Source organism: Andrena cerasifolii, chromosome 2 (assembly GCF_050908995.1).
Source record: "Andrena cerasifolii isolate SP2316 chromosome 2, iyAndCera1_principal, whole genome shotgun sequence".
Classification (NCBI taxonomy): Eukaryota; Metazoa; Arthropoda; class Insecta; order Hymenoptera; family Andrenidae; genus Andrena; species Andrena cerasifolii.
Genome location: NC_135119.1, coordinates 8,118,219 through 8,131,644, shown reverse-complemented (window position 1 = coordinate 8,131,644; position 13,426 = coordinate 8,118,219). Strand labels below are relative to the sequence as shown.

The window sequence follows — 13,426 nt, the reverse complement described above, 5'->3', positions numbered from 1 at the left end:
TTTGGGGAGTGTTGATATAATCTTCGATACGATACGTTCCATTTACAACCCGGTTTTATCGATAGTAAAGAATAATACAGCGGTATTATCATATGGAAGGTATCGTTTCAATTTTTCAAGTGGTGGTTAGTAGGTGAGGAAATTAATAATTAGACCGTCTTTCAGTAAAGAGTTTAGAAATCAAAGTAAAATTTACGCGTTGACATAAATCGAAAATGTGGAATAGTATTTTATTGTGCAAGTCTGATATCATCGTTCTCCGTTTACGAACGGCAACGCGCAAGTAGAAATACTGCGTTATAGTCAGACACGTTACCCCACTCGTTCTCCATCACACTCCATCTTCAAAATCGATATTATCGGAGCGAAACCCCGCGCGCATAACGCTTATTCCACACTTTCGATTTGCCTTTACACGAAGACTCGCCACGTTTTCGATGGGCACTGCAAGTCACGTCCCATTCTGTATTGAACGGGTCGCAGGATCGAATGGCAATTTTAATTATAAGACGGAGCCTGTACAGCGGGCCCGGCAATATTTCAGCGGATGTAAAGCGGAAATCATTCGAAGCGTATTAATCCGACTTTCCCGTTTTCCGGACTGTTGCAGATATCCAGGAGTTTTACGAGCTGACGTTGCTCGACGAGTCGAAATCGGTGCAGCAGAAAACGGCAGAGACGATCCGCATCGCCGACAAATGGGAGGCCAGCGACGGGCCAATTACGCCGACCTTCGCTCAAAACGACGTGAGTTCAGTTACAAATGCATATATTTTTTCCGTGCCTCGATATTTCACGCCACATCTGTCGGGCACCGTCGTCTCCGCCGACTATTGGCCCCGGGGGGCCGCGTCTGTTCGTTACGCGTTTCACGGGTGTTCACCTGTCCCGGAATCTCGTTTTCGAGTCGGCCATGCCGGTCCAACGTTTATTAGAATTCCACCGAGGCCGAGGCTGTTTTCATTTGCCGCGCGACGATCGGCTAGAACACCGAAACACGTCGCGCAGGTTCAATCCGCTCGCATTCATCCCCGATGAAACTGGCCTTCGCAGAAATTAAGGAAATCACTTTCCTTGAATCGTTCGCGAGCATTTATTTCAGGGATTCAACTGAATTTCACTTCGAACACAGAACTAGAGGATACTATGAAAAGCTACGAGTGCCTACGACGTGGTTAGGTACAAGGTGCGGCGAATACCTCATTCGCGTATCTTCGCACCGACTTAAAACACGACGGAATAACAGTTTCCGGGAAACCGCGAGGCACCTCTAACCAGCCTCAACAGCGCCACGTTTTACCTTGAACAGCGATCATGTTTCTTACTCCCGCGCACTTGAGCCCTTTAACTGACAGCTTTAAGTCTCATCAAAGCTGGCTGGCCCAATTAATTAAGCGGATAGAGAGGGGCGGGGGCGCCGCCTCCGGAAATGAAATTCTTCGGATATTTTAGCCCTTCCTGTCAAGTACTAATCACACGGCTGCACTCTGATAGCAGAGGACTCTGGGAGAGGGAGGCAGGTGCCGCGCAATTAGCGCCCGTAATTATAATCCAAGAGTCGATTGGCCCGCGGGACAGGCTGGTATCATGCTAGACCGATCAATCGCCTAGCCCCTGATTTTAATTGCTAATTGCTCCCGCACCACAGTTCCCGTGTTCCCCATCGTGCGGCGTGTCGTCGTGGCCGATCGACGACGTGACGCGGCTGGCGCAACGATGCACCGTGCAACGATTGCAAATCGCGCGTCTCTCGCGCGGAATGCAGTTGCAATGCCGGGCACGTCTTGCTCACCTCCGACGTATGGGTTCCGCTCGGTTTCGATCGCCCTTCCCCCGCCACGCGGCAGCATTCTGGAATTTATAGATCGTCACGGTCCAATTAATGGGAATTGATTCTTCCACGTCGAGGGAGGGGATAAAAATTCATTCCGCTGATCCCGCTGGAATAATGCGGAACTGGGGTAATCGTCCCCGGCGGAGATCCCTTTATTGGCAGGTTGCTTGTGCCTACTATTTCTGATAGCAGTAACTGAAGAGTGATGGAATCGAGCAGAACCATTGTTTAGGATTATTATTAAATGACTATATCGCACCATTACAATTAATAGGACAACGGCGAATAGGCGAAGTCCAGCATTAACGATCCACTCGGTGTTTACTTTGTTGCGTCCATGGCGAAGGACTGAAGTTCGGTGATAATTCGACGGTGATAAATTCACCGTGTGTTTTGTTTGTCCGGGAGACTGTACCTGCTCCGGTGCAACTCGAGAACGGATCGCACGCACGCGAAACGCGCAAGCGTAAATACGCGCTCCGAGGCAAGTTCTTCATAATGGATGCTACGTGCCATCTGTCTGCGTAAACAGCGAAAACCGTTCCGTTCTCCGGAGAACGCTTAACGTCCCTCGTACTCTCGCAGGTGAGGACCATCAAGGCTCATTCGCTCGTTTGTTCGTCGCTCGCGCGTGCACGCGTCTCCTCGGAAGTTCACCAACTACAGTGGCTCGCATTAATATTCGGACACTTTTTAAAATCGCATAACTTTTTTAGAATTGGTCCAAACAACTTCAGTTTTTTTTGGAGAATTAGTATTGCAATGGATTTTTTCATTGAAGAATGCAAAATTTATTATGGCTTTATGTAACAAACACACCTTATACCGTAACGAATGATCGGATATTGAAATATACCTTTAACTTAAATGATAGAGATACTGTGTTTTGGGACCAGTTAACTCGCTAACGTTCCGACGGAGAAGAACGCAAGAAGAAGATTCACCTTCTGCCTTTTCGAAAAAGCTGGCAAGAACGGTAACCGCCTCGAGCGGTGCGCGCAGAGCTACCGCGGGGTGACGTGCGTAACATGTGTCGCGGACCCGCGAAATACGGAGCAATGCCTTCCGCGAAATACGGAACACACGTAGAATTTTCTAACTTTACTGAAAAGGTAAAAGACGTGTGGAAATTAAAATATTTCAACATATCCACCGTTGTTTCAAATTTAAGAATTACTAAACAAATGATTTAACATAAAAGAAACTATCACCCAAAAATGTGTCGCAATAAATCAGCCCTCGTTATAAGTTTTCCAAAGTTGTATGTAAATTTCGTGTATTCAAATTGGTTCCTCTGTCTTATTTACTTCTCGCATGACTGTTAAGAAGACTGTATATGCCCTTTCTTGGGCATTTATTTTTCAATTAATGTATACATAATCGGCATAAAATAATGTCGAGTAGTATTCATACGTCCGGCAGTGATAAATTAACGAACTTATGCCGAAATTTTGGGCACGAATAAAGGATAATAACAGACATTCAGAAATAAGAAGATATAATAGATTTCCATCAGAATCGAAGGAGAATTCACTCTAATTTACACTAATAATCAATACCTCAGAGGCTCTGAAACACTGCGTTTTGTTTCCTGCATGTCTGCCATCACTAAGTGCCATCGCGCCATAAGCGAGCGACTATTTCTTCCATAACGCACACCCGCATATTAGAAACTATACCGTAGAGCGATACGGTCAAGTATATATCGTCGTGTCATACAAGGTTTGATTTGATTGGCCGCGGTTCCAACGCATTCTACGTGCTCCACGTACAAGAGGATTTCGACCAGGCGTGTCGGTCTCTTTGACGTCCTATTTGAAGCCACGCGTGCAGCCATAAGCAATTTTCCACAAAGTGCATCCAAATTGTCCAATTTCCCGTATGTATTTTCCACTTTGCGCGTTTTATCGCAGCGGGGCCGTACCCATGATCAACATAAAAAAAATTGCAATCTTCCAAATTAAATAGTCGCACGCGAAGAACGCGAATACAGCGGTGAAACGCTCGAAAATTCCCGATTGCCCCTGATGAAACATTCTCCGTTGAAAATTCCCATGTATCGCGCAAAGCTTTACAATTAAATAGACGCATAGTGCGCCCCAAGCGAAAGAAGATACGCCCGATTGAAGTGCTAATCGCGATTACAGCTAGTAGTTTATTATAACACATCGTAATTGACAGTTGGAGCGTTCGAGGTGGAATTAAGCTCGAAATTAGGTCCCCGTAGTCGGATTTACACAGCGCCGAAGCACTTTTCGCGTAATTAGCGACCCCCGTGTAATTACCAAACGTGGTTTACTTTGCCGATGGTACGCGCGGCTGTCAGCAACGTTGAAACGCGTTCGATAGCGTTTCGCACCTATCTTTCCGTGATCGTGACCAATTAACGAGTGGAAAACTGAAGCGCCGTAAAATAAGCCCATAAATGTGGAAACGAACAACAGGAGGAATGGTACTTTCACTGTCCGCGCTTCCATAAAAGGCTGTCGTTCCACGAAATCGTGCCGTCGATCGACAGTAGATGCTGACGTGTTGTCCCACCAATGTTAACGTATCAATTTATTACACGACCATTCTGGAACAACCGCCACACGACGGAAGTTGCCAAATTTTCGGTAGCTCGTTGATCACTTGTTAATCGCTGTTCTGTAACAACAGTCGTCTTTTGCCGATAAGCACGCGAGCTCGAAGGCCCTGGCACTATCGATGCTTCTGGAGGAGACTGCTGATGAGAGTACAACGAGATGGACGTGCGCGTTTTACGATCGTGAATTTCTCTCAGAGCACTCGAAACGCCATAACCATCGTCCACCCGGCCAGCTCTTTTACACGCGTCGCGTTAAACAGATCGTTAAAACACAGGAGAATATAAACGCTGTCACGGGGACCACGTTTATTTCCGTCTTCGTTATCGAGCCCATACGTCCGACATTTTTGCCAGCGCCGGTAATAATACGCGGAATCGCTTTTCTAAACGTATTTATTGCCCGTACCTCCCCCCATTTGTCTGCAACGATAAACATATTTCACCCCAATTAACGGAACAATTTAAACACGCGCGACCCGACGCTCACGGGCGTTTCGGTTAATTAATTAACAGGTGTATCCCGTCCAGCGAACTTTATACGTTTCGCTTTTTACGCAGCAGTAAACATTTCATTGTTACAACGGCGCAATGTGCTTTTCAGCTTCCGATTGAATCCTTCAGAGGGAGATTAAAATTACAACGAATTGCGGAGTTATTAACGTAAAAGAAAATGGGTCGAGGACACGGTGTAACTGATAAAGAAGTGAGACAGAGAAGAGCCATTGAAAAAGCGGAATAAAAGTTCGTAACGGATCATCAGACAAGGGCACGTGAATTTCACCCAAGCTTCCACTAAAGGCAATCAGAAAACGAACACGTCCGCCGGTAATTCCTATAAATTGAACGACCAGAAACAGCCCCTATTCTTCGCCGGAAGAGCCCTCTTCAAGGGAGCAGACGTTGCCGCCACAAATCACGCGTTAAAGCGAGAACCGGCCGGATATAACGAGCACCGATCGCGTCGACATTTGTCTGCGCGCGGTTACGATCCGGCGAGAGAAAAAAAAACATAGATAATAAAAATCCCTCTATCTGGGAAGAACGATGCACTCGAGCGCTTTCTCGTCCCTGGCCATCCGTTCACCCGCGTCGAAATTTACGATACGGCCGCGGCATTGCGCATAAAACCAACTTTAAACCATTTGATCGCGCGGAAAGGGAGCCAGAGGGTGAGAGAGAACGAGGGAAGAGGGGGCGGCAAGGGTTGGAGGGCTAGTGGAGAGCGTGGGTGGAACAATGTCGGGGAGTAATGGCCGAGCTGTATACGCGCGATATTTCCCTTGTTTGTTTTCCATTACTCCGCGGAAGGCAGCTGTCCGACGGCACTGGAATATGCGCGGCAATGATAAGAGGGCTGCACTGGGTATAATGGAAAATTGTGCCTTCGACTCGGCGACCCCTTTCATGCACTCGCGCAAAGGTTGCTCCCTCCGTTGGAACAAAAAAAAAAAAAGAGGCGACCACTCCGATAGCTGCGCTCCGTTCGGGGCTCCGGAGCGCCAGCCGATTTCCCGCGAGACCTCAAAATCGATGAGGAACCCCTTTATTTCTTCTTACTTTGCTTCCTCCGGGCCAGGAAGAACAGACTGCTTGGCCAGCTCGCGGGTGCTCGGGGATCCTGGGATGAGATTAAAGTGTCGGCTGCTCCTTAAAGCAATCACCCTACCCGGTCCTTGATCGACGACGGCTTAAACGTTGGTAAACAAGGCACCGGCGAGCGGAATTTCTTCCACGGCGTCGCCGTTATTTGGTTCGTCCTCGGGCTTCTTCAGACGAATCTAGATTCCTTGGCGCGATCGAAATGCAGGAGGTGCGGCGACGTTATGAACGTCATCGAGGGAATGAATGGGTCGCGCTTGTTGTTTCGCTGGAATTTGGCCAAAGCTGGTTGGGAGGGTGGGCCGAGGCAGTTAGAAATGAAATTTCGTTAGCTCCCAATGGGGAACTAATGAAGCATTGGAACGCTCGCTGGCAGAAGTTATTCCATATTTCAATCTCTGACGAATCGTAATGTAAGCGTAGGTAGGAAGCTTTATTGTGCTAATAGTTCGGGGGACAACACTTTTACGGAGACGCGTAGGTAATCTTTTTGTTTCTCTCTCTCTCTCTGTTTTCGCTGCAAGTTGAGTTTCGTCTCGCCGAGATAGTAGGAACAAAAGCTCCACCACCGTGCTTTATAAAACTAAGGAATTATACTCACGAATTCGCGGCGGTGCGCTTAAGAAAGCGTAAATCACACGAATGGCCTTTCTGATCCGTGAAATATCGTATCCCTGGTTCCTTGCAAGGGACGCCATGGGTGGGCACGTAGCTGAAATTTATGTCCTGTTTTCAATTCCCGCCTACACCGCTGTAAAACTACTTTTGGTCACCGTTACTCATTTTTTCCTTTTTACAGGGCCCATGAAGTTAAGGTGGCTGAAGAATACGTGTAACAATTCTTATATCACCTTTTATGATTAGTGTAGGCAAGCAGTTTTACTAATTCCCCTGTTATAAAATGCTCGCTTCCGTGGGGAATTCAGGAAGCCCTGAATGTCAAGAATAGATCGTAGGCAATGATAAGTATTTTACAAGCGTTTTGGGAGAAAAGGCTATCGAAATATCGAGTGTCAGGGGGTTAGAGTAATTGCGTTCTATTTTCGAGGATAAATGTTCGCATAGTATATTCTTGCAAGGATTTAAAGCTTTTACATAATCGCGTATGGTTAACCAGACGTACGGTTACGGTAAGACGGCGGCGATGCCATGATACATTACCGTTTTCAACAGGACAAATGGAATTTATAGTAGCACTCGGCTAAAACCCATTTCCCTTGGATACCACGTTCGTTTCCGATAAAAGGAGGAAACTCCAAACGAGAGCACTCTTGCCCCTTCGGCCCTCCCTTTACAATGCATTCGTTGCGGTTGGGACTTAATGCATCGTATGCACTCGATGCATTCATTTGCGAAATTCACGGGGAGAAGTTTCTCCCTTTTTTTTCTCGTTTAGCCAGGGAGCCGTGTATTTTTCCTCGTGAAAAAGGGTTGCTCGATTCAAGGAATCTAGAAGATTACTTGTTACTGTCAATGAAATTTCCGTCCCCCCTTCTAGCATTACGGTTCTTTCTCTCTGTTTCGCGTGAGAATCTAAGTTTGTGCTCGTGCCGTGCAACCTGTTCGTCGTTTAGGGATTTTATAGAAATACAAGTTCGACCGAACGTGAACAAGTTTTCGTATAATTATCGAGGAAAGTTGAATCGTTTAAGAGAATTAATTGCGTTTTATTGATAATATTTAGCGAACAGGCGACGACGACCATGAAATTTGACGGACTTTTCCCATTACTTTATCCTTGCAACAGAGTGTGATCGCTTTTAAAGGAAGCTTCTTAATCTTTGAATTGTTATGAACTATGCACATGCCAAGTGCAGGTGTACGCATACAAGGCGATTCAGAGTCACGTATTGACTTACGGTGTATCGCGCGAAGCAGTAACGGTGCAACAGGTAGGGTCAATATCGATTAATTGCACAACATTCGAAAGTATCGCCTTGCCAGGCCGTGATTCTTCAACGTGAGCGTTGCGTTAATTGGCAACGACCGGCATACTGAAATTGCGCCGGAACAATTTTCATTTCCCCGAGAATCGCCAGCGGAAGAATATAATGGTCGTTTAATCATCGCGTTTGCACATCTATCCATGGAATGTTTACGAAGTTATGGATTCCGTTTGCTCGTTACATCGAGTTAACGGTTCACTGGAGTCATTGAGTTGGTAATAACAAAGATATTAGTAGCTTACAAGCAACTTTACCTTCGACCAATGCAACTTAGGGGTCATCCTTAAATTACGTAAGGCTTTTTGGGGAGGGAGGGGGTCGCGAACTTCTTACGTTTTCTTACAAGGGAGGGTGAGATGCAGGTAGCGTCTTACGTAATATTTTTCAACCTAATTTTCAATAAATACAAATTCTATCATTATTGTTCCAGAAAAGGAGTTTTAGTTTAAATTTCCCGAAACCGAATTAAACGAATTATATAAACTTTTAAAAGAAATGTAATAGCTGAAAAAGTTAAATGTAAAAAATATTACGTAAGGAGGGGGTTGGAATATCGAATCTTACGAATTCATATACTTGGGGAGGGAGGGGGTAAGAATTCGCCACAATTACTCTCACGTAATTTAAGGACGGCCCCTTAGCGAGGAATTTCCAAAGAAGCCCCAGAGATCGACTACGGAATATAGGAAGTTAAACTTCACATGCTGGGTGTCAGAAGTTGGATGAAAGTTGGAAATCGGGTATCAGAGGCGAGACGTTGGATATGGAAAGTTGAAAATTCAATGTCACATATTCATCGTGGATCACCCCAGGATCCTGGCTCCCTCCTTGTACGACATGATTATGCGTTACTTGTTGGACCAGCCTCGTGCATCGTTCTCTTCCATCCTAGGCTGACGGGTTAGCCGTCGCGCTACCCCAATGCTCGGCCCTAACGTCAGCACTGGGCAACTTCTGAAGACAGAGGCCACGTAGCGTGTGGAAAGCAGAGAGAAGATGAAATAGGAGGGTGGAGTCAGGGAGCAGAGGAGCGAGGACGTAGTGTTGGATGATTATAGTGGTGGGTGTAAAGGGACTACCGGGTTTAGTGTTGGGTGACAGAGTGGAGAATGTAGGGTGATGAGGGTGTGGCGATGAGGTAGATCAGAGAGTTAGAGCGGAATTCAAAGTTACGTGTACGCTGGGCGATTGATGTCGATCGGGGAAGTTTGATGTTTGACGTTGAGGATTAAGTGTCTGATGCTTCACTTCCTAGATCGCATGCATTCGAACGAATTCTCGCGACAATATAATAACCCAGCTTGGTCTGCCTCGGTAGGCAGAACGATACTTTAAGCAAACAGTGGGATAATCTGAAATTCCTCGGTGTCTTGTAATAAGTTTCCACTGGTAGATGGATGTTAGGCCGTTTGAAGTCGCACATCGGGGTGTACGGTTCCGCGATGGCACGAGGCCAGGATAACTGTTTACCGACCGCCGTTCTGCCTAAAGGCAAGTATGTCAATCGGCCGCTAATATCGGTCGGAAGCATGTACTGCGTACACTTACATGGCCCTAGTTGATCTCGAGTAAATGCTCTATCCTGTCAGTTATGCTGTCAAATTGGATCGCTCGACGATGTAAGCTCTTGTACTATCCAGATAAACCTCCTGACTACCCCTCTGAACCCTCCTGCCCTCGGCCGTGATAAAGTGAGATCCATTTGACTGGGAGCTTATCAGTCGCTTGCGTCGCAGCTCCTCTTTTCCCGCTCTACTTTTTCCATCGGGGAGCCTTGCCAAGAGATGAAGCGTTTCAGTAATTCCCACTAAGGCGCTAACATTAACCGACAAAAAAAACTGTCCTTTGTGCGCTGGTTGCATGGCCACCGAGCAAGAAGCGAATATACGACCGTTCGATTTTTCAGCCGACGCTCGACGTTTCTTCATGCCCCTCGGTGGATGAACGTGCCATATTATTTCTCCTAACGAGCATGTTTTGCAGTATTCATCCCTCTAGGACGATACACGGCATCAATATTCACTGCCCTTTGGGAAAATAGCAGAAGGCGCTCCCAAAGGTACATTATGGGATCGCTGGGCTGAAATAATGCTGGACCCTTTGTGCCTGTCAGTCGTTAGACCATCCCCTTGAAAATTGGGGTGTAACGTATCACATTTCCTGCGGTGCTCGTCCTACGTGCACGCAACGAAACGTCGAGCTTTCCTACGATCGTAAGGACGAAAGTATCGCGCGCGCACTGCCGGGGTATTTTCACTCTACAAATATTACTCGGCAAACGCTGTGACAGGCGGGATTCCTGAACTTAATAACGAATAATGCGATCAACGTGACAAACGCGCGAGAACTTTGCCGTAAAACTTTTCCCCTGTGTTCCCCTTATGTTTCTCGTCCACTAAGGTTTTATTTTCGGTTTAAGAACCTCCATTCCCCCCGGCTCTATTTTTTCGACTCGCGGCCGCAAACGGAGCCGAACGTCAGGGGTAAGCGTGATAACCTGGTCGTTCGTAAATTAGGAAAATTTGCCGCATTAAAACTTGCCGGTCGCGTTGCTCCCCGGCCGTTCTGTCGCGCTCCGCCCGATGGTTGTTTCGCAGGGGTAGGTCGGGCCGCGTTTGCCTCCTCTTCGAGGAGGTTAATCGCGCGTAACATTGCTCCTGTATATCACCGATCCCCACCCCTGTAACCCTTTTACTCTCTACACTTTTGCCGGTTCTTTTCTCCTTTTCGTAGCGCATTACGTCGGCGAACAATGGCGCATTGATTTTCTCGTTTTTGTTTTCGCTCCTCTCCATTGCACCTTGTGACGCTCTTAATGACACAGCCTCTCTACCCGTGGATCTCGCTTGAATAGTTTCTCGTGAACCGCCGCCTCTGTCGATCCATATTCTCGCGACTGAGGCTATTTTTATAAACGTTTTCGTTTTTGCTGAAGATAGAATTTCGCACTTTGTGTTGTCGACCTCGCATCCAATTATTCCGCGTACACTGCTCAGTATCGATTTAATGACGTTTACGATTTCTACTGGAAAGCTGCTGGAAATCTTGCGCAAAGAGTTTCGAGTGTATTGTAATTTTAAAGATTTCGAGCGTAAGGCTTTACTGTTCCCTTTCGATCTGCACCCCAATTCCGTGCAAGTGGATGCTCGTGCTACTTTGTTTAGCCCCCATATTTTTCTCGGCACACTCCATCCTCGCTATCCAACAGAAACGGCCGCTTTCGTTTAACCTTCACCCTTAAATTTCCGCCCTCACAATAGTGTCTGAACTTTGCTGTGGCGACACGAGTTACGACATCTCGTTACACCCCCGACAAAATATATATACGACGCTAGGAACGCCTCCTCGTGTAGCTTCTAAGCCATTTCCGACTTACGGTCACCATTCACCGCGGCTACCAAACTTCTTTGCGTGCACCCTGTGTGACTCGAGCGTTTCACAAAACATTCTCGCAGCTAATGATTTTAAGTAACCAATGACTGTTTAACATTTCACAATGAATTCAACGTTTCCCGTAGTGTCACCGGTCCTTTAATTACGAATTGTCCTGTCGCTTCAAAAAGTGGTCATTCTGGCAGATAACAAATTTTGCAGGGAGAACTGAATTCTTACATTTCTATCGAAATATTTTCGTGGGGGGGAATCGATGCTGTTAGAGTTCGTAGTGGTACTAAATCAATAGCACGGCTTTAATCAGCTTTTCACTGTCGGGCCGTTTGCTCTGTAAATTTTCCTTTTCTGTTGCCCCTATCGTTCCCGTTTTCCTTCCGTCCCTTTCTCACTTCTTGCCGCCGGTGCTCCGCAACTTTCTGCCCAGCAGCCAGCTTCTCGAGAAATCCTTCTTGACCGATCCAGACAAGATACTGCGCGGAATAGAGCCAACAAGAACCAGACACGCCCCACGGTCCCAGACTTCCGGTGTTACAAGCAAAACGCAGGGCTTCGGCAATTTGTCGGGGGGTGATTAATTAGTGCTGGTGTTTGCCGTGTTTCAGGGCCCTCGCAGGCAGTCCGTTCGCGGCAGGAATTTACGCGGAGTGGCCCGAATGAATATTTTATAGACTCGGCGCGTTAATATTGCCGTAGCGAGGATTATTATTAGCTCAGTTTGATTACAAATGGTAGCTTCTTTTTAATTCCTTCCTCTGTCCCTCGTTCTTTTCAGCGCCTGTCTGAAGCACTGCTCCCTGAACAATACACTATTCATTGTTGCCGAACAATTTCGCGGTCCTTAAGAGATAAACAATAAAATTGTCTCTCTGTAGCTCGTATTTTTAAGGAACTTCCTTGAAATTACCCTTTAACAACTATTCTACTCGCTCGAAGAGACATTTCTGAGCAGCCCAGCGTCTTCACAGTTTACGTTTGCACGGGCTGAAGCCGAGCAAAGGAGCCGTTGCCCTCTGGACGTATATTAAGTCGTCGGAACCTCCCACCTCGTGAAATCTCGCGGGCGAACGTCGTGGCGCGTTACGGAGAAATAAAGTGAGATTTGTTGGGCTAGTTTAAGGTCCACCTACGCCACGTAAAGTCGTTACAGCGTGCTCGAATAGCACGTAGAAGGATACATCGATCCGCGAAATTTACGTTCCTCCGCACGCGTTCTTCTCCGAACGCGTCGACGTTTTTGGCGGGAAGAACAAAGCTTCCTAATTATTAAAGAATATTCGTCTGTTTCTGGCATCTTTGTCGCGATGATTGGAGGAGCATCCGCGAGTTTCATTACGCAAGGGCAGCCACCGTGTGCCATTTATTCGATACCCGCCGAGGAGGATGCATTTGGACGATGTACATGTGCGCACAGGTTCCCTTGACTCGCGTAATTCCCAAGCAAGGCGTGTTCCGCCTTGCAGGATGCGCGGGGCCCGCTGCAGATGGAACTTAAGTCACCTATACGCGAGAGAACGGCGGTTTCATCCGACTTGATGGATGTGGCGTGCATCGTGAGGTCGCGGCTGGCTGCTACCTAGACCCAGCCGTCTCGTGGCTGACGTAGAATAGAAACGCCCGAGGAATCGGCCAAGCGAGAATCCACGGGACCGAAACCGAACGCGCACCACCTCTTGCCGATATTAAACTGTTTCTATTTGACTAATAAGTTACATTCGAGCGTAGTAATCTTCCTCCCGGTCGGGAGGACCGCTACTCGAATCCAGACACTCGGCAAATTTACTTATCGCGCGAATCCCCGGTACACAATTTCTCAGGTCACTTTGCCATTCAGTTCGGTAGGATTTCCTTTAGATTTCGTAGTACCTCGAGATTCTTTCGTTTCCAGTAATCCCTCCCCTTTGAATGTTGTACCCAGGTATTCGAAAGCATCTGTCTAAATCCGCATGTTCAGAAGTAAGCCAGGTAATTCGGGATGTTAAAGCAATTAGGTTGTGATTGGTAATAATCGGAGATCAACGTCTCGCCGAATCACGCGGCCGGAAGTAATTCGCGCGGACTAGCCAACGA

The 13,426-nt window shown here is 47.0% G+C and overlaps 1 protein-coding gene across 10 annotated transcripts in view; it reads left to right on the top strand.

The window, feature by feature from the left end:
- Dlg1 (MAGUK family member discs large 1) overlaps positions 1 to 13,426 on the top strand; it is a 279,659-nt gene that overhangs the window by 21,567 nt on the left and 244,666 nt on the right. For all 10 annotated transcript variants that reach the window (XM_076807305.1, XM_076807301.1, XM_076807309.1 and 7 more), the window contains exon 2: positions 611 to 747. In XM_076807305.1, coding sequence (XP_076663420.1) covers positions 611 to 747 — 137 coding nt within the window. The remainder of the gene's footprint in view (positions 1 to 610; positions 748 to 13,426) is intronic.